Below are 25,655 nucleotides of genomic sequence, written 5' to 3' on the forward strand. Positions count from 1 at the left end.
TTTAAATATTAAGATAAAGTGGCTCAAGTGGGATGATTAATGAGGAATTAAAAATACAACACCATCTCTATAAGTTGTTAAGAAACTCTAACAAACTGTTCAACACATGGAGGTGGTCAACGTAAGGAACTAGGCCTTCTGTACTTACACCTACGTGTGTTGTGTGTCTGGTCTTTGAAAACTAGGCCAACTTAAGGAGGTGGTGCAAGTAGGGAGGAAGTCAACTAAGGAGGTTCTGCTGTATATCTATTTCTACGGTAAAATATTTGGGTTTCTGAATTCAAAACTATGAATTATTATATAAGCTGAATAAAAAACAAATTTAAAACCCAGAAATAGTTATGGGCGTAAGATTATCATTTGCTTGTTAGTCATACTTAACTGGGGATTACTTATCTGGTAATCACAGCTATTTGAGGAAAAGCTTACAAAGCTATGTGTAAAAACGATATACTCATAACGAATCCACTATTTTCCATCAAGGCTTGTTTAACCTACCCTTCCCTTGGTTTTAATAACATTTTTGGTTCCTTGAATAGTCAGAAATTCAAAGCAGCAAACCAAACAGTAAATACGAAGTGCTGCTTGGGGAGGTATCAGAAAATATAAAGAAAAAAGGATAAAAATATTAATTAAAGGGCAGCGCCTGTGGCTCAAAGGAGTAGGGCGCTGGCCTCATATGCCAGAGGTGGCGGGTTCAAACCCAGCCCCTGCCAAAAACTGCAAAAAAAAGAAAAACAAAAACAAAAACATTAATTAAAAGTGAGATACAAAAGACATAGAAGTTGGAGTTATTTTTTGTAAGACCAAAAAGTCTTTCACTCTTAAATGGAAACTCATCGAAGGAAACACCATGACAATAATGAATTAACTGAAAAAAGGAGATGCTTCTACTGACAAAGGAATGCTTTAATGCTTGAAATGAATTCTAATTACCTACACAATTTACTTACTAGTACAGACTAAATTATGGAGTGGTACTACACTTGCTTCCTAATACACTGTAAGTAATGTACTGAGAGGCAACAGACTACTATGGTTAAGAATATGGTTTGGAGCCAGAAAGATTTGGATTTCAACATGGTTTTGACACTTGCCAGCTGTGAACTTAGGCAATTATTTCTTTCTAGGCCTGCTTTAAAACATTGTTGGTTTAAAGGATTTAAAGATTTTAAATTTTCAGGATTAAATGAGATGATAAATTTATGCCTTTTAACAGAGTGCCTAGAACACAGAAGTGTTGCAAAATACTGTTACTATAATAAGAAATACAATTACAAGAACTCTATATTAAATAGCTCATGGAAATAGAGTTCCACTGACTTAATTATCCTAAATTGCCTAATTAAAACACTTCTGAAAACAACTTATTTTCTCTAATGACATAAAGTTCATTTTAGAAAAAGAAGATAAAGACCTATTTACAGTTCTTAATAAGCAAAAATTATAATTTAATTTTTCTTAATATACCCCATGTCATTTTCTTTAATTTTCAGTAAAATTCCCCCCAAAGTAAAGAAAAAATATCATCACCCATACCCCAAATACATTTCCTTGGAGGGTGGAGAAGGAATACATAGAAATAATATTTTTTGTATGTTTTCCAGTGTCTCTGATTGGGTCAGAAAAATGAAATTCATATTTTAGTATTATTTCTTCTTTCTTCCTGCTGGTCAGGATGCATTTTCTAGACATTTATTAATGCATTATAACAAAATCACTGTTCACTGAATCTAGGGCATTCATAAAATTCATTACATAGGGATGTAATTAAGAATCTAGTGGCTAATGACAATAATGAATTCCATTGTCAAAAAAGAAGATCAGTCAATGTATTTATTGTTCAATGACTATTCCCACAGCTTTTTCTTGTTTTTTAATTTCAGATTAATACGAAGGTATATGATTAAGTTACACTGTTTGCATCTGTTAAGTTCAAGTCCAAGTTGTAGCTGTGTCCTTCACCCAGGAGTGTGCCATATACCCAGTTTCCCCGAAAATAAGACAGTGTCTTATTTTAAGGTGTGCTCCCAAAGATGTGCTAGGTCTTATTTTCAGGGGACATCTTATCTTTCCAATAAGTAGGTCTTATTTTCGGAGGATGTCTTATTTTGGGGGAAACAGGGTACTCATGCATGTACCTTTTGGGTGGGAACTTATCAAACTCCTCCCTTCCCCCCACTAGAATTTAACTGAGTTTTTCTATCCTGTGGGCTTATAGTTGTTAATTTACTAGTTTCAATTTAGTATTGAGTACATGTGATGCTTGTCTTTCCATTCCTGCAATACTTTGCATAGGAAAATGGTCTCTAAATCCTTTTAGGTTGTTACAAAAGACACAAAATCTCCATCTTTTTTATTGTTGAACAGTGTTCCATGGTTTATTAATCCATTCATGGATTGAAGGATAATTGGTTTGTTTCCACATATTTATAACAATTGTGAATTGAACTGTTATAAACGTTCAAGTGCAAATGTCCTTATAGTAAACATGACTTTTTTCTTTTGGATAGATACCTAGCAATGGGATTGCAGGATTAAATGGAAGGTCTACTTTCAGTTCTTCAAGGCTCTCTGTACTTCCTTCCATAAAGGCTATACTAGTTTGCAGTCCACCAACAGTGAATGAATGTTTCCTTCTCTCAGCACCCACACCAGCATCTGTTGCTTTCAGAACTTGTGATGTGTCGAAACGCCTTATAGAGTAACACTGTGGTTTTGCTTTACTCACAGGACTATTTGTTAGGTCTGTGGGAAAGAACTACAAGACAATTAAAAAAAAAAAGAACTTGTGATGTGGGCCATTCTCCCTGGGGTTGGGTGATATCTCAATGTGGTTTTGATTTGCATTTCTCTGATAATTCGGGACAATGAGCATTTTTTCATGTGTTTGTTGGCCATTCATCTGTCCTTAGGAGATGTCTCTTGTCCAGTTTTTAATAAGGCTGTTTGCTCTTTTCTTGTTAGTTTGATTGAATTCTTTGTGGATTCTGGTTTTTAGCCCTTTGTCAGATTTGTAGCATGTAAATATCTTCCCCTAAAGCTGATACTTTTTTCATTTGTACCCACTTTTGGCCCAATAAAAACACCATGCAAAGAAAAATTGCTGAAATGAATACTTAAAGAGATTAAGAGTCAAAATATTGAAGATGGATTTTTTTTTCTTTTTTTTGCACTCTGGTAGAGTGCCATGTCATCCTAGCTTATAGGAAGCTCAAATTCTTGGAATCAAATGACTCTCTTGCCTCAGGCTCTGGAGTAGCTGGGACTACAGGCCTTTGCCACCACATCAGGCTAGTTTTTTCTATTTTTAGTAGAGATGGGGGTCTCACTTTGCTCAGGCTAGTCTCAAACTCCTGAGCTCAAGCTATCCGCCCACCTCAGCCTCCCAGAGTGCTAGGATTGCAGGTGTGAGCCACGGTATTCTGCCAAAGATGGAATTTTTATGAAGTGGGGTTTTAAGAAGAAATTTTCAAGGAGTAATGCTCCCACCTCAGCCTCCCAAAATTTGGGAGTGTGGTGGCTCACACCTAGAACCCCAGTGCTTTGGGAGGCTGAGGTGGGAGCATCACTCCTTGAACCAGAAGTTCAAGGTTTAATGGAACTATGATTGTACACTCTGCACTCGAGCCTGGGTGACAGGCTGTCTCAGTCAATCAATTAATCAATCACTTAATAAAAAATAAAAAGCACAAAGAAAAATATATTAAGCTAGTGATTAGGAAACTTGCTAATTAATAATTACGCAAAAAAAGTTTACACATCAATGAGAATAGTGGATAAAAGTCCATAATTTTTACTCTTTATGAAATTATTTTTCTCTAAATTCATTATAAATTAAGAATCGTCTTAAAAACACTTTCTGGAATTCCCCCAAAAGATCCAAACAGTGGTAATGTATTAGTCTTAATCAAACCATTCACTCGTTCATTCATTAGATGTCTGTCAAATATCCACCATGAGAAAGGCACTGTTAGGCCTTGGTGACAAAATAACTGAATATTCCCTGTCCTCTCAAGCCATATTTAACAGAGGCAGAAAATGTAAAGAAATTCTCCAAGTCTCAGTTTTATCAACCCAAGTTTTTAGAACTCCAACTTTTTTACAAAGGTGTGTCTCTATCTAGACCTTTAAACAAAACAAAAACTGCTAGTCATCTGCATCCAAGTGGGAGAGTCAATGGGAGAGTGGTTTCCAAACTACAAGTTGCAATCTTTTGGATGCCACAAAATTGATCAGATTTGCAACCAGCCACAGACAATAACATTGAATTGTGGGAAAATCAGCTGCAACGGATTATAACTGCAGCAGTTTCCTTAAGAATGTATTTTAAAAGTTTTAAATGCTGAACACTGATTTGCTGAAGAAGTCGATAACATCTACAATTTTTGCTTCTATCTTTAAAAAATTCTTCCTTCCTTCAGACAGAGTCTCACTTTGTCATTCTTGGTAGATTATGTGGCATCATAGCTCACAGTAACCTCAACCTCTTTGGCTTAAGCAATTCTCTTGGCTTAGGCTGGGACTACAGGCACCCGCCACAATGCCCGGATATTTTTAGAGACGGAGGTCTTGCTCTTGCTCAGTCAGACTGGTGTGGCACCCGTGAACTCAGGCAATCCACCTGCCCTTGGCCTCCTAGAGTGGGCTTATATCTTTTAATGTAAGAATACATGTAGAAGTGTGATACATATATAAGAATACATTTTAACATGTGATATTTGTCTCATTGTATCTTCTTAAAATCATTTTTGAAAATACTGACTGTTCTGTTTTTCCTTCCAGCTGTACTATAAAATTATTATACTTTGTTGAGTTAAAAATAAGTATGTTAGGGCATGGTGGCTCATGCCTGTAATCCCAGTGCTTGGGAGGCTGAGGTGGGTGGATTGCCTCAACTTGTGAATTATACCAACCTGAGCAAGAAAGAGACCCCATCTCTAAAAAAAAATAGCTGGGTGTTGTGGAGGGTGTCTTGTAACCTCTACCTGGGAGGCTGAGGCAAAAGAATTGTTTGAACCTAAGAATTTGAGGTTGCTGTGAGCTAAGATGCCATAGCACTCTACCAACGGTGACCAAGTGAGACTCTGTCCGTTCCCCCCCCCAAGAAAAACTATGTTAGCATTTGATTAGAAATGTTACTTGATGAAAATTGAAAAGTGTTTAATTCTGAATATTCCCTTCCAGAAAGATGGTGTTTCTTCTTATATAGGTTAGTGAAATTCTATAGTTTTCTTGTTATTGATTCTGCACTGTTCTCATAAAAATATTCCCAGTAATTATATATGTTTGGTTGTTATAATGAATGAGATGTTTCCCATTTTTTTTTTTTTTTTGCTTTCTAACAATTTCTGTCTTCTTGGTATACAATCTCACTGAAACATATATTTCCTTTTTTTTCTTTTTACTGTACAAAGCAGTGCCAAGTCCTATAGAAGAAATGAAGATTGAGTTAAACTCTGTACTTAGGGAGCTTACTTGCTATGCTATTGCTGGGGGAAAAAAGCTTGTATATGTACCTCCAATTTTTTCTGATATTTTTCACATTCCAATTGACACTGTGTGAGATTTCTTGCTGTTTCCTCTTGTAGAATTTGAACACGCTCACTTTCAAAAGATTTTAATTTACTTTGATGGAGAAATTCTGCCACTTTGCTTTCGGAACTAAGCTGCAGGTCTCTGTACCTGAAAGGAAGCAGAATGGTTATGAGACTCCAAAGAAAGCAGTCTCAATGATTTATATAAACATAAACCTTAACTCTACTTTTTCTATATGCCCATATTTATAGTGAATTATATTTATTCAGCAAAGCTTTTATAAATAATTTAGATAGGTATATGTACAGAAGTATATAAGCCCACAGAACATAACCAATTAACAATTAACTTCCCCATTCCACTCTCATTTTCATTCCTTCCATCCCCAAATGATCATTAACTGTTATTATTATTTTGTAAGGCATTTAAAATAAAAAATGGTAAGAATAAGTTTCAAGTCTATTGCTTAAAATAATTTGATTTCCGTATTTTTCACAATGTACAGTATTGTTTACAAACTTGCTATTTCATTCTAACTAATGTCTGATGGAGTATTGCGTAAAATATATACTGCAATTCTTGAAACATCTGTAAAGTGAATTTTTAAGTTAGTAAATATGTACGGTCAAATATTACAAGAAAATACAATTGCAAAGGTAAATACAGAACTACTATAGCCTATTACATCATAGATAAGGAATATTCTCTTCATTCTATATGTATAACTAGTAATAAAAACACTTCCACTTAACATACATTTACATATTACAAATTTGAAAATACTACATGTTGATGTATTCTAACAGAAACCAAAACACAGATATATCTTTTCAGAGAGCTATTACAAATCAAGTATAATGCTACATATGTTATTGAAATTCATTTATTCAAATCCTCTGTAAGTTGACCACCCAAGGGACTGTAACAAACTGGTCAAAATATGGAGGTGGTCAACATAAGGAACTAGGTCTACTGCACTGATATATACATGTGGTGCATGTCTTTTCTATAAAAATTAGATCAACTTAGGGAAGCGGTCAATGCAGGGAGGTGGTCAACTATAGAGATTCTACTGTGTTCACTGAACTAATCACTGTCAGGTAATGGGTACAATTGGCAGATTAAAATATTGCTTTTTCTCCTTAAAGAACTTATAATTTCCTGAGAAAGGCAGGTAAATAAAAATAAAACTTTAGTGGAGTATGGTGAAGTGTTTCAATTGAGTAATCTCTAGGATCAATGGCCACATACAGGAAAGAGGACTAACTTGATTAGTATAGGTATGTAGGGATGTGTGTGTGTGTGTGTGTGTGTATGTGTGTGCAAGGCAGGAGAAGGTACGGGGTAGGAGTTGTTCTAGCGAGAAGAAACAGTATTCACAGGGCAGGGAACTAGGGACCATGGCCTGCTGGATCCATGATATCTCATTTAATACAGGAGACCTATTAGGTATTTTGCAGAAAAGGGATCTAAGGCTCAGAGAGTTCAAATAATTTCTGTAACAGGAACAATCTGCTAATAAATTTCTGTTTGGGTCTTAAATCCAATTTTTTTTTTATTGTTTGTGATTCACTGAAGGTACAAAGAATTAGGTTATACTAATTGCATTTGTTAGGTAAAGTCTAACTTAGGTAAAGGTAACTTGTGTCCCAAGAGGTGCCATACACTGTGGCTCCCATCCCCCCCTCCCCTCTCTCTGCTACCTTATTTCCCTACTCTACCCTTTCTACTGCAGTCTCTCCTTCATACTAGAATTGAGTACATTGGATTCCTGCTTAAATCCAATTTTATATTTGATTCCACAGCGATTGTCCTTCCACTATTACACGATAATATAACTGCCATTTCTGAGGTAAGGTAAACATTAAAATGTCTTTTAAAGGTCATTTCACTCCTAAAAGTGAGAATAACACTTAAGGTATTATGAGAGAAGAATAGGCATTAGATATCTGCTATTGGCTTCTCCACTCTGGCACTTTTTTTTTGAGACAGAGCCTCAAGCTGTCACCCTGTGTAGAGTGCCGTGGCATCACAGCTCACAGCAACCTCCAACTCCTGGGCTCAAGTGAGTCTCCTGCCTCTGCCTCCCAAGCAGCTGGGACTACAGGTGCCTGCCACAACACCCGGCTATTTTTTGGTTGCAGCCGTCATTGTTGTTTGGCGGGCCCGGGCTGGATTCGAACCCGCCAGCTCAGCTGTATGTGGCTGGCACCTTAGCCGCTTGAGCCACAGGCACTGAATCCACTCTAGCACTTTGATCTTTGGTAAAAATATCTCACATTCAGATTGGTGGAAGATATGATGCATGCTACACATGACTTACCACCCAGGAAACTTTAAGATAAATGTCAGCTTTTGTTTAACTTTTTTTGAAAAGTCTTAGCATTAATTACAAAAAACTTTTAATAATTTTATTTAAGGCTTGGCACCCATAGCACAGTGGTTATAGAGCCAGCCACATACACTACTGAGGCTGGCGGGTTCGAACCCTGCCCAGGGCCAGCTAAACAACAACAACAACTGCAACAACAAAAAAATAGCCGGGTGTCGTGGTGGGTGCCCATAGTCCCAGCTACTTAGAAGGCTGAGGCAAGAGAATCACTTGAGCCCAAGAGTTTGAGGTTACTAAGAGCTGTGATGCTACAGCACTCCACTGAGGGTGACAAAGTGAGACTCTGTCTCAAAACAAAAAAAAATTTTTTTTAAAGAAATTCCTTGTCACATGGAAAAGTAAGCACTGAAGAAAAAAAAATTTTTTTTTCCAGTTTTTGGCCTGGGCTGGGTTTGAACCTGCCACCTCTGGCATATGGGGCTGGCGCCCTACTCCTTTGAGCCACAGGCGCTGCCCACACTGAAGAAATTTTTATTGCAATATAATTCATATAACATAAAAGTTCACCATTTTAAAGCCTCAATACTATCTATTATAATTAAAAACACTTTTATTACCCTAAAAAAATCCCCATGTCCATTAGCAGTCACTCCCCATTACTCTCCCTCCAGGCTGGCAACCACTTTTATTGTTTGGGATTCTGTCTCTGTATTGCTTACTCTGATCATTTCATATAAATGGAATCATGTAACGTGGTCTTTTGATGTCTTCAAGGTTCATGCACATTGTAGCATGAATTGATATCTCATCTGTTTTCATGGCTTAATAATATTCCATTGTAGAGATATATCACATTTTGTTTAACCATTCAACAGTTGATGGATATTTTGGTTGTCTCTAAATTATGGCTATTATGAATAATGCTGCTATGAACATTCTTGTACAAGTTCTTATATAAACATGCTTTCACCTCTCTTTATTATATATCTATGTCATATGGTCACCATTTTTAACTTGTTGAAGAACACCAAACTATTTTCCAATATGGTTGCACCATTTTACATTCTCAGCAGTAATAATGAGGGTTTCAGTTTCTCTGTATTCTTTTCAATATTAGTGTTGTCTGCCTTTTTGATTATAGTCAGGCTGGTTAAGTATGAAATGAGGAAAAAAAAATTTTACTCAAAAAATGTATTAATTCAACAATTTAATGACATGAATATGTCCCAGTACTCATTGGAGCCAGTTGTTTTATAAATATAAATGCATAAAACACATGAAATCAATACCTTCTTTGTATGTTAAACCATGGGATACACACAGACCACATTACTGAAATAAATTCTGGATAAGTCATTTGGAATGTGATATGGATGTTTAAGATAATTTGTTTTGAAAAGATCTAACTTCAAATTTTGCCTTTATGAATGTGGAACACTGTGGGTCCTTCTTATGTTGATGCCAACTCCAAATACGTAATTGAAGATTTAGCTTTTTAGCACCACGTGTTCTTATTATATAGCACTCAACTAAATTTTAGCACTAATATTCTTTCCCTATATTGAAAAGCTAAATAGTAGACAATATTTAGACACTTAGAATACAGACAATTTAACAAAAGCAAATTGAACTTTAGGAGACATTGTCTTCTAAAATTCAGAAGTTTAGTATACTAAGTTTAATAAATTGAAGCTTCTATAAAATCAAATGGTATCGTTTTAATTATTTAAATTTGTTACATTGAACTGTGAAAACATTTAACAAACATTACAGCTACAAATGCAGCTCCAGCAGTGGGAAACTGATGATGCCAAGAACACAGCCTGATGGTTTCAGGTAACTCCCGCTGATCTTGTTTTGCTAACATACATAACCTGTCCCATTTTACTTTAATGACTCAGACTTCTCTCATCTCTCAATTTGAACATAGTATTTGAATCAAGTCAGTATTTTTCATATATTAACTAATTGATGTTTTAACTTTTAATTCACCTTAGAAATCTTAGGTAAAATTGCCCATAAAGTTAATCATGATCTTTATCTTCAAAATTATCTCATCTCCAGCCCCTAAATTTGGGTATATTTGTCTTTTTGCTACATTTGTAACTGTGTTTTTATCAAACAGTTTTCATATGACCTACTCATATATCATACACTACTTTAAAAATAATAATAATAGGACTAGATTGAACTATTTGCTCTGAAGGAATATCCACTGAAACAAATTTTGGGGCTGGAAGCACAAGTAGAGAAAATGTTAAAAGATGAAAAATTAGCTATCAAAACAGGGAGCCAAGGAGTTAACCTGGAAGAAATGCTCTCAGGCTAGGATCAATCAATTATTCCAAGCAAAGGTGTCTTTGAACATAAGTAATAACCACAGGAGAGAAATCAACATGACATTAGATTCTCAGAAATGAGAAAACTTATTTGGTGACAAAAGCATGGATAAAACAGCAAATAATAACAGGTTTTCATAACAATGTTTGTATCAGTCTTTACATACAGACTATGGGGCAAGTATACTCTGATGTATTAAACCAACCATGCATATGGTTTATTCCTAAGTCTGTCAGCAAGGTCGTCAGTGAGTAATAGTAACAAGGTGAAAGACCCATGTTTAACCCATCATTAACCTTTTATTTAGTCTCATTTTTTAATTCCAATCAGAAACAACTGATCTCAATTTTGTTGTCAAAATGTTCATGGCTTTTGCTATATTAAAACTAGACATTTATTCTGAACCTTGTTGTCTCATTTAGTAGATTAGCATTCTAAGGCAAAATACCCCAAAAGTATAGTATTGTGTACAGCAGTGGTTCTCAACCTCCTAATGCCGCAGCCCTTAATACAGTTCCTCATGTTGTGGTGACCCCCAACCATAAAATTAAAATCATTTGATTTTAAAAATAAAATCAAATCATTTTATTTTAAAAATAAAATAAAATAATTTCATTAAAAAATCATTTTATTTTAAAAACAAAATAATTTTATTTTAAAAATATAATAAAATAATTTCATTTTTAAAATAATATTATTTTAAAAATAAAATAAAATGAAATAATTTTATTTTAATTTTATGGTTGGGGGTCACCACAACATTAGGAACTGTATTAAAGGGTCGTGGCATTAGGAAGGTGAGAACCACTGCTGTATAGGGTGGTGAGGTTCATATAATCCCCAGGACCAGGATGTGGTACTTCCATTAAGAAATTTAAAAAATGGTTCAGTTTGGAAGTAAGATGACACACTAAACGAGGTATGCATTTGTCTGTATGTAGCAAGACAACTGCGTGTAGATAAAGAGTACAGCAAATAAAACCCTGCCCCAAGGTAGACTGGTAAAAGCAGTTACAGGGTCTCCAGTACTGGTGAGGGTTCAGGGAAAGATTTTTTTTTTTTTAGAGACAGAGTCTCATTTTGTCACCCTCGGTAAAGTGCTGTGGCATCATAGCTCACAGCAATCTCCAGCTCTTGGGCTTAGACAATTCTCTTGTCTCAGTCTACAGAGTAGTTGGGTCTACAGGTACCTGCCACAACACCCGGCTATTTTTTGTTGCAGTTTGGCCGGGGCCAGTTTTGAAACCACCACCCTTGGTATATGGGGTTGGCGCACTACTTACTGAACCATAGGCGCCGCCCTCAGGGAAGGATTTTTATTAGTTAAACATTAGGTGGATTAACTAGACAAAATGTATGGAAAGATACTTTTAATATTTTATTGAAATTTAGAGAGATAGGTCACCAAAGAGATAATATTATGGCTTAGAAGACCATGAAATCCTTTGTGTGAGCAGGATAATTCAAAATTCCACAAACAAGTAGGGCTGAGGCTGCTGATAAACTGTGTACACTTGAAAGGACTGTTTTGGGACCGAGATGGGCCTGAATCTCCAGATAAGGAGACTGTAGTAGATTGAGCTGTAGGAAATTGGAGTTGACAAGAACAGAAGCTGACCTCTCTAATCAACTGAGAATTCAGCCTTGCTCATAGGATACTTGCTATTTATGTTTTCACATATTTCCTTCTCTTCTTCTCTGCACAAGTAAATATTTTCAAATTTCTTTTCAATTTTGCAAGTAATTTATCAAATCCATTCTTAGGGTAAAACAGCATACATTAGAAATAAAGATTACAGAACTCGGGCGGTGCCTGTGGCTCAGTCAGTAAGGCACCGGCCCCATATGCTGAGGGTGGCGGGTTCAAACCCAGCCCCGGCCAAACTACAACCAAAAAATAGCCAGGCGCTGTGGCGGGTGCCTGTAGTCCCAGCTGCTCAGGAGGCTGAGGCAAGAGAATCGCTTAAGCCCAGGAGTTGGAGGTTGCTGTGAGCTGTGTGAGGCCATGGCACTCTACCGAGGGCCATAAAGTGAGACTCTGTCTCTACAAAAAAAAAAAAAAAAAAAAGATTACAGAACTCTTTATCACTACTCTCAAGTGTATTTCTCCTTTCAGAGATAATCACTTATCAATTTTCTGTATATCTAAGAGTTTTTAAAAATATGCATGTGTACCACAGATGGAATGATATACCAATCTCAGTTCTCTTTTTAAAACAAATGTCATCATATCATACATATACTTTTTTCCTGTAACTTCCTTTTTTCATTTAAAAATGTCTTGTTATCCAATCTTTCCATGTCTGTACCTCATTCTCTTTATTTGCTACATAGCAGACTGCAATGTGGACATAAATCATTTAATTAGTTATAATTCATTTAACTAATTGTAAATCCAAAGATCATCCTTATAATTATCTCCCATGCATAGTGAATGTTACTCTAAGAATGTGGCCATGAAGTGGAATTGTTCAGTTAAAAGATTTGAAGTTTGAACTAATTTTCCTCCTAAACGGCTACCCCTTTGAAATACTACTAGTAGTATGAAATATGGTTTGTCCATATTCTCAACAATATTTGATATTATCATCTATAAAATGCTTATAATGTATATTATATATATGAATTATGTCTTCATATACAGTTTGCTACCCTTTCTCCCTCAATGCAACTTAAAAATCTTTAGTGTTATTCAAACTGCTTCTAAAATATTTTCATTGGCTTAATTCTCAATAATTCCTCTATTGTTACACGGTTAGCCTCTCCCCAGTTTCTCATCTCATCTCAGTTAATTCACTCACCCAATGCAATGGGCTTTATTATAAATAATGTCTGAATTTCCAAAACCAAAATAAATCTTTGAAGGAAGATTATTATAATAAAAGGTTATTCCAAGGACTTTGCCTTGAAGTAACTGAATTTAAGCAACACCAGCACCGTTCGAAAAAGCATGTGGGCCCCTAACACGTAGGCTTTGGTTGCGAATGTTCTCATTTGTGTCCATATATTCTGATGAGTTTCTTTTAAAAATAGAAATTTGACTCATTATTTACAATAACGAGGGCTCCCCAGTAAGTATCCAGCCACATATTGCTCCATATTTCATATTATATGGCGGGACACTTTCCGGATAGCCTTCATTTATTTAAACAAAAATCATGAGTGTATCTAAAATCACATGAGAATATTTAGAGTTGTGTAAAAAGAAATGTATATGCTTAAGAAATGATATTCCTTACAGTTAAAGATAACTAGGAGAAAGGGGTTTGAGACAAAAATGAGTTGTTTTTATATTATATGATGTTACTTAAAGGTAAAGTAGCTCAAAATTTTTTGATATGAGAGATTTTAAAAAATAAAAAATTACCTTCCATTTAAATAATTTTGGCTCAGATAACCTTTTATTTCTGACAACAAAGTACTATCAGTCAAGTAAAGGATAAAGTTTTTTTTTTGTTGAGACAAAATCTCATTATGTTGCCCTCAGTAGAGTGCTGTGGGGTCACAGTTCACAGCAACCTCAAACTGTTGGGCTTAAGTGATTCTCTTGCCTGAGCCTCCCAAGTAGCTGGGACTACAGGTGCCCGCCATAATGCCTGGCTAAAGGATAATGTATTTATCATTATATCACCATGGTCTAGTATATTTTGGGTTTGTTAGGTTCTATCCTAAAAACACTTGAAAGATCTAAGAATCCAAAAATCAGCAAACCTGTTGTATTAAACTCAATTTACAATGTCAAATCTTTTTTTTTTTTTTTTTTTATAAAAAGAAAAAATAGGCCAAGCACAAAGGCTCATCCAGCACTTTGGGGAGCCAAGGTGGGAAGATCAGTTGAGACCAGGTGTTCAAGACCAGCTTGGGCAACACAGTGAGATCCCATCTCTACAAAAAATGAAAAAAATATTAGCAGGTGTGATGGTGCAGGCCTATAGTCCTAGCTACAGGACTGGGAAGCTGAAGCATAAGAATCACTGGAGCCTAGAATTAAAGGTTACAGTGAGCCATAATCACGCATGGCACTCCAGCCTGAGTGACAGAGTAAGATAGTGTTTCCAAAACAAATAAAAATAACAATGACAAAAACCCAAAAATACACTATTTTTGAGTTTTACATAATTCAAACTATGATGAATTATGTACAAAATTATAAAAATTATCTACATATTTATAGAATTAATTACAACTTATAACTGAATTTTGAAAGGTAGATTTATGAAAATATATAGATATTTGTATAAAAATAAGTTTTCATTGTTTTATCTTTAATATTTATGCGATGGTCGTTTTCTTCAATTATACTAAAGTATCAGTTGGCAAGCAGGGCAGATCAGAATCTCCTGTTCTTCAGATTACATACAACTTGGCATATTGTGACTTCCTTGCGGAAACATTTGTTCTCTAGTTGAGAATCACTGTACATAATGAGAGAAGCTGCTGATCGTATGTTGCATATATTAAAGTTTTGAAGGTAGAAAACATGTTAAGAATAATTACTATATATTAGAGAATACATCCAAAATCGCTTTCCTTTCATGTTGACATTAAAATAAAAAATGTTAAGTGAATTACTTTTGTGCATTACTGGTATTTATTGCTCTATCAATCTTTTTCTTTTACTTTTTAGTTTTCTTTATATTAACATTTAATATACATACTTAGATACTGAAACAAAATTACCTTCAATGAAAATTAGGGGAACAATTATACAGTTAAAAACAGGGCAGCGCCTGTGGCTCAGTCGGTAAGGCGCCAGCCCCATATACCGAGGGTGGCGGGTTCAAGCCCGGCCCCAGCCAAACTGCAACCAAAAAAAATAGCCGGGCATTGTGGTGGGCGCCTGTAGTCCCAGCTACTCAGGAGGCTGAGGCAAGAGAATCGCTTAAGCCCAGGAGTTTGAGGTTGCTGTGAGCTGTGTGAGGCCACGGCACTCTACCGAGGGCCATAAAGTGAGACTCGGTCTCTATTAAAAAAAAAAAAAAAAAATATATATATATATATATATGTATATATATATATATATATACCTATAAAATTACAGAGAAACAGTTCTAGTAACTCTGGTCTTTCCCTTTGTGAAATTTTCTAAATTGGAAAGTAAGCAGGTAGGGAAAACTTATAAACCCAGCAAGTAATGTTGCGATGATTCCTACAGGACATGAGAAAGGAACTTGAAAGCTGTTTGGGTATTTGTCCAAACATTTCTGCCATTTAAATGATTTCTTCAAACGAGTTTACTTCTCAGCTGTAATACTACATCTGTCATTTTTGGCTTACAAGCTAATTCTTAAATGAATGTAACAGATCTTTTTTTTGCCGAGTTAAAAACGCTGAGTATGTTTAGCAACTGTACAATGGATTTATAAGCATTTCAAGCACGCATTTAGAGTAATTCAATGCATCATATCACGATCAAATAAAATATGTAATATCATTATAAAATAAACAATACGGAGTAGTATTTGGCCATTTTATAAAAGCAAAAAATAGGTAGTAAAGGTATGTGAAAATAAAGGTACTTAAGTGAAACAAATGTAATGAAAGGAATGTTGCCTTAAAATAAATCAAAGCATGCATGAGATAAAATTAGAGTAAAAATTTTGAACAGAGTGGTTGGAGTGGTTTTGAATGGAGTGGTTTTTCCTTTTGTGTCAACATGACAACAAACATTTAAAATTCAGCATGAATCATCCTTTGAACCGAGAGTATAAATATTATATCAGTCCTTCACAGTACTCAAAACTCTATTTCTTACTGCTTTCCATATATACCTACAATGTTGGGCTACATTAAAGACAAAACTTAGAATATATAAATTGAACCAAAAAATGTCATTAGAAAAAGCACTTTTTTGGCAATGCTTTTAGAAAGAATAATATAAATAAAGTATTAGCAGCAGCAGAATAGAGGCTAATCATCATTTCCTCCTATTTTTCTATAATAAAAAAAGGAAATCAATTTACTATGGTTAAAATATAACTGTAGAAAAGCAAAATGGGATGTAGAAGTCACTTACCTGGATGAACTTTCTAATGACAGAAAAATTCTATAAATCTTGATTTACATAAATTAGCGTTGTGAATATGGGATAAAGAATTTCATGACAATTCTAGGAAATCCCAGCATCTGTATATAGCAACCAGAGTCCAAGGTCTTCAACCCCTGGTGATTAGGTAGTTAAGCTGGATCATTAGAACGACTTTTTCCTTTTCTAAGGGTGAGGTCACTCCAGAGCTTGATTTTATCTAATCAGGTAGGACCATAACAACCACTTGTGGAACTTCCAAGAACTCTGGATGCCATGGTTTCACCTACTGAATCAAAATCTCTGTGGAAATAGTTGGGCATATTGAGTTGTGGGGATTAAGTAAGCTAGTACAAGTAAAATGCTCCCAGCAGTACACTGTATGATTAAAATATAAGTTACTGGAGTGAGGGAATCCTGCCTAAATCATCTTTGGATTCCCAGGATCTAGTAGATTACCTGGTATAAATTCTTACTGAGACAATGATATACCCGGTATATTATAAGCACTTAATCTTTATTGAATGATTGAGTTGGTTTTTAGGTGTAACAAAATTACAATGGTTAAACAGGTTTGTGTCAGAACAGAAAACATTACAATGTCAAAAACTAATCTCATTGGGGTAGTCTCTTCTGAAGTACGACAAAAACAGTGAGTCAAGATTATCATTTCCAGGTTTAGATATCAGTAAAAGATGAACACAAATTACAGGGAGTGACGAGAAGAGAAACCAAAATGATTATAGGATAGGCATGATCAAGAAAGATTAAAGTTTCTAAAAGTGTAGTTAATGGTTAAGGTGGCAGAAGACATGACAACATTCCAAAAACATTAAAAAAAACCCAGAAATGCTAAAGAAGAGAGCAAAGTTAGTGTGATATGACAGGATCTATCTAAGTTTTATTAAGTTAAAATTATTGCAAAATTTACATATACTTTTAGGAATCTGTGACTAGCTAGCTTACCACCAATAATTAATGAAATCTACCATGAGAGTATGCAAGACAGAAGAAAATTATACCACAGTTATGAGAAGAACTACATCATTTTGTTAGGTCTTTTCTGTCCTTAGATTTACTAAACTAAATAGTTACTTAGCTTTTCTGTAGAACACTACTTTGGAATTTTCAAACAAATAGATTTACACATAGTATTGTGCCAGTTAGGCATTCAGCAAACATATTTTATGATCATATCCTTGTTTTCTATGGTTGTTTATGAAGTGGGAAACTTATAAAGTTCCGGAAAATTTCTACATACCTACAGGTCTGTTAAGCCTTCTATTTATGGCTATAAATACTTTAGGATAAAAATGAAATAATAAAGAACCTCATATAATCAATGAAACTCAATAAATAATAGTTGCATGAGAAAACATTTAGTAAACATTGAACATCCTACATTATTATTTTGAAGAAATGCCTTCTCTTCTTAAATACTTTTTTGGGGATCAGTTTTCTCCCTACATTTTTCCTATGTCCTCTCCATTCCAGAAAAAGTTGTTCTTCCTCTCTAGGTTGGCAAAAATTTGGTGCTTTTATTATTTCTCTGCCACTTGTTCCTTTTCTCTCACTTGCTGTTGTAACTATAACCCAACAAATGGCTCATGAGAGGCTTGTGATAAAAAGCCAAAGGCATTTACCAAGAGGACACTTGAACTGGCAGGATGCCTGTCAGCAAGTGTAGAGACCAACCCAAGGAAGGGAACCTAACACCTGAGTGCTTTGTGTTTTTACCTGTTTTCACATACAGGTGTATATATTTTTCATGTATTATAAAACCCTAATACAGAATTTAGGATTATTCTCTTTTTAGAGATAAAGATACTGAGACTCAAAAGTTAATAACGTCTAGAAAGCTAGAATTTGCACCTAGGTCTGCCTTAAATTTCTGGGCTCTTAGATTTTCACATCTATATCTAAGATAGAAAAATAAATTAAGAAAAAATAAAAATAAAGGATATACCAAAACCACATATATAACTTCTGGCAGTACACCATTGGCAGTTAAGTGTGGACAGAGACAACTATAGTAGAAAGATACTGTCGAAGTACTTAACCAAAAGAATGAACAAAGAAGAAAACAGGGAAGAGTTCTCAATATGCAAAGAAAAAGCTTTGTTTACGGTTTGGGGTTGAAGGAGGTTCACACCATTAGAGGGTAATATGGAAAGCTAAAGAGAAAAGTTACTAATATTTTCCTTGCTTTGGACAAAGATGGTTCTGTGCCTTACAAATACTGAATAGTCAGTGCTTGATTATAAGAAAAGGCCCTTGTCCCTTGAGACAAAAAAGGGTGTCACCTTTTAAGTCCTTACAAAGTCTCTCTCTTTGGATATTCACTCATTATCTTGAAAGGCAAAATACTATGTAGGGAAGACAGACTGGTTTGCAATGCAAATTTTGAATGCTGATACTGTTCACATGAAGGAATCAGTGAAAATGGAAACAAAGACATATAACATAGATTTAATAATTATTTCTAGAATATAGCCTCACAACTACACTGAAAACAATTATATAGATTATATGAAAAAGAAACATAAAGGGTGGCGCCTGTGATTCAGTGGGTAAGGCGCCGGCCCCATATACCGAGGGTGGCGGGTTCAAACCCAGCCCCGGCCAAACTGCAACCAAAAAATAGCCGGGAGTTGTGGCGGGCGCCTGTAATCCCAGCTACTCGGGAGGCTGAGGCAAGAGAATCGCTTAAGCCCAGGAGTTTGAGGTTGCTGTGATCTGTGTGAGGCCACGGCACTCTACCGAGGGCCATAAAGTGAGATCCTGTCTCTACAAAAAAAAAAAAAAAAAGAAACATAAGAAGTCACACTCCGAAGATCACAAACATACCAATAGAACAAATGTAAAAAACCCCACTATATGCAACCCCACTATATGCATGGACACTTGTGGCTAAAAATGAAAATTCAGTGATTTTATCATCTAGGGATTCAAACAGTGAAGAAATGAAAAACAGTGGAAAAATGAAAAGCAGTGAAGATGATGTGTTTTACAAAGTGTGTGGTATTAGATGATTAAAAAAGTATCTCAAGTAATCTTGAAGGTTCAAGAGATTAAAGAATTCTTTTTTTTTTTTTGATATAGTCCTAGTATGTCACCCTTGGCAGAGTGCCGTGGTGTCATAGCTCATAGCAACCTCAAACTTTTGGACTTAAGCGATTCTCTTGCCTCAGTCTCCCAAGTAGCTGGGACTACAGGCACCCGCCACAATGCCCAGCTATTTTTTTTTTTGTTATTGCAGTTGTCATTGTTGTTTGGCAGACCCTGGGCCAGGTTTGAACCCGCTCAGATCTGCTGAGCTATAGGCACCGAACCAGATTAAAGTATTCTTTAATGCAATGTGATTTTATTTATTTTTTACTTTTTTCTTGAGACAAAGTCTTGCTCTGTAGCCATGGGTAGAGTGCTGTTACATCATAGCTCACAGCAATTTCAAACTCCTGGGCTCAAATGATCCTCTTGCCTCAGCCTCCCCAGTAGCTGAACTACAGGCGCTTGCCACAACACCTGTCTAGTTTTTCTATTTTTAGTAGGAATGGGGTCTTGCTCTTGCTCAGGCTCAAACAATCCACCTACTTTGGCCTCCCAGAATGTCAGGATTACAGGTGCGAGCCACTCACTGCACCGGCCCATAATGTGATTTTATTATTATTATTAGTTTGGGACTCATTAGGGGTACAAAGAATTAGGTTACACTGTTAAAGTCCCTCTTATAATTGTGTCCCACCCCCAAGAGGTGTGATACACCATAACCCTCCAACCCTCTCTCCTGCCCTTTTCCTACTTGCTCATTCCCTTACCCACCCCCTTGTATTACCTCATCTACTGCCTTCATATTAGAATAGAGTACACTGGATTCTTGCTTCTCCATTCTTATGATGCTTTACTAAGAAAAATGTGTTCCACCTACATCCAGGTTAATACAAAACATGTAAAGTCTCCATTTTATTAGGGGCTGAATAGTATTCCATGGTATACATATACCATAGCTTATTAATTCATTCCTGGGTTGGTGGACATTTAAGCTCTTTCCACAATTTGGAGATTGTAAATTGAGGTGCGATAAACAGTCTAGTGCAAAAGTCCTATGGTAAAAGGACTTTTTTCTTTTGGGTAGGTGCCTAGTAATGGGACTGCAGGATCAAATGGGAGGTCTAATTTGAGTTCTCTGAGAATTCTCCATACTTCCTTCCAAAAAGGTTGTATTACTTCGTAGTCCCATCAGCAGTGTAAAAGTGTTCCCTTCTTGACACAATGACACCAGTATCTGCAGCTCTGAGACTTTGTGATGTGGGCCATTCTCACTGAGGTTAGGTAATATCTCAGGGCAGTTTGGATTTGCATTTCTCTGATGATCAGGGATGATGAGCATTTTTTTCATATGTTTGTTAGTCATTTGTATGTCTTCTTTAGAGAAGGTTCTATTCATCTCTTGCCCAGTGATATATGTAATTGTTGGGTCTTTTTTTGGTGATTAAGTTGAGTTCTCTATAGATCCTAGCTTTTGTCTGATTCATAATTGTGAGTATCTTTTCCCATTCTGAATGTAGTCTGCTTGCTTTGGTTGTTATTTCCTCAGCTGAACAGAAGCTTTTCAGTTTAATTAAGTGACATTTGTTTATTTTTGTTGTTGCAATTGTCATGGAAATCTTCTTCATAAAATCTTTCTGCAGGCAAATAGCTTCAAGTGTTTTCCCCACACTTTCTTTGAGGATTTTTATTGTTTCATGCCTTAGATTTAAAAGTTTTATCCATCTTCTATCAATTTTTGTAAGTGGTGAGAAGTGCGGGTCCAGTTTCACCATTTATTAAATATGGACTCTTTTCCCCCAGTGTATGTTCTTGTTTGGTTTATCAAAGATCAGGTGGCTATAAGATGTTAGCTTCATCTCATGATGAAGCTATTCGTTTCCAAATGTCAATGCCAAATGTCAATGCCTCTATTTTTGTGCCAATACCATGCTGTTTTGATCACATGGCCTTGTAGTATAGCAGAAAGTCTGGTAGGATGATACCCCTAACTTTGTTTTTATTATTAAGAATTGCTTTGGCTATATGGGATTTCTTCTGTTCCATACAAAATGAAGAATTATTTTTTCCAAGTCTTGTAAGTATGATGATAGTACTTTAAAGGGAATGGCAGTGAATTTGTAGATTGCTTTGGGAAGTTCAGACATTTTCACAATGTTGACTCTTCCCAGACATGAGCATGGCATGTTCTTCCATTTGTTAATATCTTCTGCTATTTCTTTTCTTTTTGTGTGTGTGTTTTTTTTTTGGCCGGGGCTGGGTTTGAACCCGCCACCTCTGGCATATGGGACTGGAGCCCTACCCGCTGAGCCACAGGCGCCGCCCTTTTTCTTTTTTTTTTGAGACAGAGTCTCAAGCTGTCACCCTGGGTAGAGAGCCATAGCATCACAGCTCACAGCAACCTCAAATTCTTGGGCTTAAGTGATTCTCTTACCTCAGGCTCCCAAGTAACTGGTACTACAGGTGCCTGCCACAACACTCAGCTATTTCTTGGTTGTAATTGTCATTGTTGTTTGGCAGGCCCAGGCTGGATTCGAACCTGCCAGCTCCAGTGCATATGGCTGGGGCCCTAGTCACTCGAGCTACAGGTGCTAAGCCTCTTCTGCTATTTCTTTTCTTAGGTTTTCGTAATTTTTTTTTGTAGAGGTCCTTCACCTCTTAAGTATATTCGTAGGTATTTCATTTTTTTGAAGCTACTGTGAAGGGAACTGAGTCCTTAATTAGCTTCTCATCTTGGCTGTTATTGGCATATATAAAGGCTACTAATTTTGTGGCCATTAATTTTATATCCTGAGACATTGCTGTATTTTTTGATCACTTCCAGGAGTCTTCTGGTTGAGTCTTTGGGGTTTTGTAAGTATAAGATCATACCATCTGCAAAGAGCAAGCGTTTGATCTCTTCTGCACCCATTTGGATGCCCTTTATTACCCTCTCTTGTCTGATTTGTGTTGGCTAGAATTTCCAGCACTATGTTGAATAGTAATGGTGATACTATTACTATCAATTGATAAAGTGATAAACTTGAACTTGTCTGGTTCAAGTTCTAGGTGGAAAAGCTTTCAGTTTTACTCCAGTCAGTATAAAATTAGCTGTGGGTTTGCCGTAGATGGCTTAGATCAGATTCAGAAATGTGCCACCTATGCCTAAATTCTTAAGTGTTCTAATTAGGAAAAGATGCTGAATTTTACTGAATGTTTTTCTGCATCTATTGAGAGGATCATATGGTCTTTGTTTTTGCGTCTGTTGATACGGTAAATTACATTCATGGGCTTCCATGTTAAACCAGCCTTGCATCCCTGGGATAAAACCTACTTGATCATGATGAATGATTTTTTTTTTTTTTTTTGTACAGACAGAGTCTCACTTTATGGCCCTCGGTAGAGTGCCATGACCTCACACAGCTCACAGCAACCTCCAACTCCTAGGCTTAAGCGATTCTCTTGTCTCAGCCTCCCGAGTAGCTGGGACTACAGGCGCCCGCCACAAGATGAATGATTTTTTAAATGTGTAGCTGTAATCTATTGGTTAGGATTTTATTGAGAATTTTTGCATCTATATTCATTAGTGAAACTGGTCTGAAATTCTCCTTTTTAGTTGGGTCTTTTCCTTGTATTGTTTTAGGGTGATGTTTGCTTCATAGAACATGTTGAGGAAGATTCCTTCCGTATCAATTTTTTGTAATAATTTCTGCAGTATGGGTATAAGCTCTTCTTTGAAGGTTTGGTAGAATTCTGGGGTGAAGCCATCTGGACCAGGACCTTTTTTTTAGGAGATTTTTTAATTGTTTCTTCAATCTCAGTGCTTGAAATCAGTCTGTTCAAGAGATCTATTTCTTCTTGATTAAGTCTAGGGAGAGGGTGTGATTTCAGGTATTGATCCATTTCCTCCACATTGTTAAATTTCTGGGCATAGAGTTTCTTGTAGAACTCAGAGATGATCTCTTATATCTCTGGGGCATCTGGTATTATTTCTTTTTTATTGTTTCTGCTGGAGGTTATTAGAGATTTTACTTTTCTGTTTCTAGTTAATCTGAATGGTTTATCAATTTTATTTATTTTTTTCAAAAAACCAACATTTTTGTTTCATTAATTTTCTGAATGATTCTTTTGTTTTCAATTTCATTAATCTCTGATTTAATTTTAGTTATTTCTTTTCTGGGTTTGGGATTAGACTGTTCTTTTTCCAATTCCATAAAATGGCTCATGAGGTTGTTGATGCACTCTCTGTTTTTCGAAGACAGGCATCTAATATGATAAATTTCCCTCTTAAGACTACTTTTGCTGTATTCCACAGGTTTTGGTAACTTGTGTCTTCATTGTTGTCATGCTCAAGGAAGTTAATGATTTCCTCTTTTATCTCTTCCTGAATCCAAGTACCATTTGGCATAAAGTTGTTTAATTTCCAAGTCTTTGTGTGGGGGGATGAATGTTTTTGTTGTAGTTCCACCTTTATTTCCTTGTGGTCTAAGAAGATACAAGGTATAATTTCTATTCTTTTAATTTTGCTGAGGTTTTATTCATATCTAGAATGTGGCCATTTGGAGTAAGTACCATCAGCTGATGAGAAAAATGTATATTCCTTAGCTTGGGATGGTGTGTTCTGTATGTGTCTATTAATCCTGTTTGTTCTAGGGTCACATTTAAATTCTTTGTATCTTTTTTAGTTTCTGTTTAGAGGATCTGCCCAGTTCAGTCAGATGGGTGTTATAGTCTCCGACTATTATGGTGTTATGAGATATCATATTGCTCAGATCCATTAAGGTTTGTTTTATAAATATGAAGAGCATTTTAGTTGGGTGCATAAATATTTAAAATTGAAATGTCTTCTTGTTGTATTGTTTCTTTGACCAGTATAAAGTGTCCATCTTTGTCTTCCTAATATTTAGTTGCTTTAAACCCTCTTGTATCTGAAAATAAGATTGCAACCCCTCCTTTCTTCTGATTTCTATTTGTTTGGAATAATGTTTTCCATCCCTTAACCCTGAGTCTTGACTTGTCCTTCAAGGCTAGGTGTGTCTCCTGGAGACAGCATATGGATGGCTCGTGCTTTTTTATCCAGTTAGCCGTCCTGTGCCTCTTCAGTGGTGAATTCAGTCCATTGACACTTATTGAGAGAATTGATAAGCGTGGTGGCGTTCTATACAGCTTATTTTGTGAAAGTCCACTGTGCAGTTTTTTTTTTTTATCCTTTGTGCCAAAACTTAGTGGAAGCTAAGTTTTGATCTTTAGCTTCTGGGTGTTTACTTTGCTGGCGGTCCATTGTGGTGGTCAGTGTTGAGACTAGGTCTAAGTATTTCTTGTAGAGTTGGTCTTGTGGCGAATTTTCTTAGTGCTTGTATATCTGTAAAAGACGTGATTTCTCCATCAATTTTGAAGCTTAGTTTACCAAGATACAGAATTCTGGGCTGAAAATTGTTTTGCTTATGAATGTTGAAGGTGGATGACCATGCTCTTCTGGCTTGGAAGATTTTAGTGGAAAAGTCTGTTGTCATCCTAGTGGCTCTCCCTCTGTAGGTCAGCTGGTTACTTGCAGAATTTTTTCTTTCATCTTAACTTTGGACAGGTTCATTACAATGTGTCTTGGAGAGGCCCTGTTCAAGTGGAGATGACTCCGCTTCGATATCCATCTGAAAGGAGTATGTCGGTGTCTTTAGTAAAACTTGGGAAGTTTTCATTTCTGATAGTCTTCAGTAGGGTTTACATTCCTTTGGCACAATCTTCTTCCCTTTCAGGAATCCCTATTATTTGTATGTTTGTATGCTTCCTCGAGTCTCGTATTTCTCTAAGTGCCCATTCTACTTTCTCTTCTTTTCTGCCTTTTTAACTATTTGGATTAATTAAAAAACTTTATCCTTTGGCTTGGAGGTTTTTTCTTCTCCATGGTAAAACCTATTTTTGATACTTTGTACTACATCTTTACATTCCCTGATTGTCTCCTTCATTTCCTTAAGCTCTGCCATATCTTTTCTACATTCTACATATCTCTCAGCCAACTTTTGGTTCTATCTTTCCATTTTCCCGTCTATTCCTTTTAATGTCATTATCATCCATATTTTAAATTCCCTTTCTGTTAAGTCCATTAATTCTTTACAGGTGGAGTCTTCTGCAGTAGTTGCCTCATGGTCCCTTGGGGGAGTTCTTCAGTTTTGGTTTTTCATGTTGCCTGAATTTTTCTGTTGGTTCCTCCTCATGTGTTCTTTCTTCTTTTTCACCTCCTTGTTGTCCTTTTTCCTTCTCACTGCCTCCTTTGTTTCAAACAGAAGTCCTTGCTGTTGGTGACAGCAAGTTGCAATATGTCACCTGCACACCAGATGGTGCTGTGGTATTATTAGGAAACAGAGCACAGCCAGCAACCTCTATAGTCCTTATTCC

General features: G+C 36.0%; 1 protein-coding gene and 1 non-coding gene across 4 annotated transcripts in view; one reads left to right on the forward strand and one right to left on the reverse strand.

Moving 5' to 3' along the window:
* PIBF1 (progesterone immunomodulatory binding factor 1) overlaps positions 1-25,655 on the reverse strand; it is a 272,823-nt gene that overhangs the window by 131,946 nt on the left and 115,222 nt on the right. For all 3 annotated transcript variants that reach the window (XM_053563838.1, XM_053563840.1, XM_053563839.1), the window contains one exon: positions 5,520-5,685. In XM_053563838.1, the coding sequence (XP_053419813.1) occupies positions 5,520-5,685 (166 nt within the window). The remainder of the gene's footprint in view (positions 1-5,519; positions 5,686-25,655) is intronic.
* On the forward strand, positions 2,677-2,774 carry LOC128567113 (small nucleolar RNA SNORA18). Its single transcript, XR_008374776.1, has one exon. It is a non-coding gene; the product is annotated as a small nucleolar RNA SNORA18 (small nucleolar RNA).

The sequence above is a fragment of the Nycticebus coucang genome, chromosome 15 (assembly GCF_027406575.1).
Source record: "Nycticebus coucang isolate mNycCou1 chromosome 15, mNycCou1.pri, whole genome shotgun sequence".
Classification (NCBI taxonomy): Eukaryota; Metazoa; Chordata; class Mammalia; order Primates; family Lorisidae; genus Nycticebus; species Nycticebus coucang.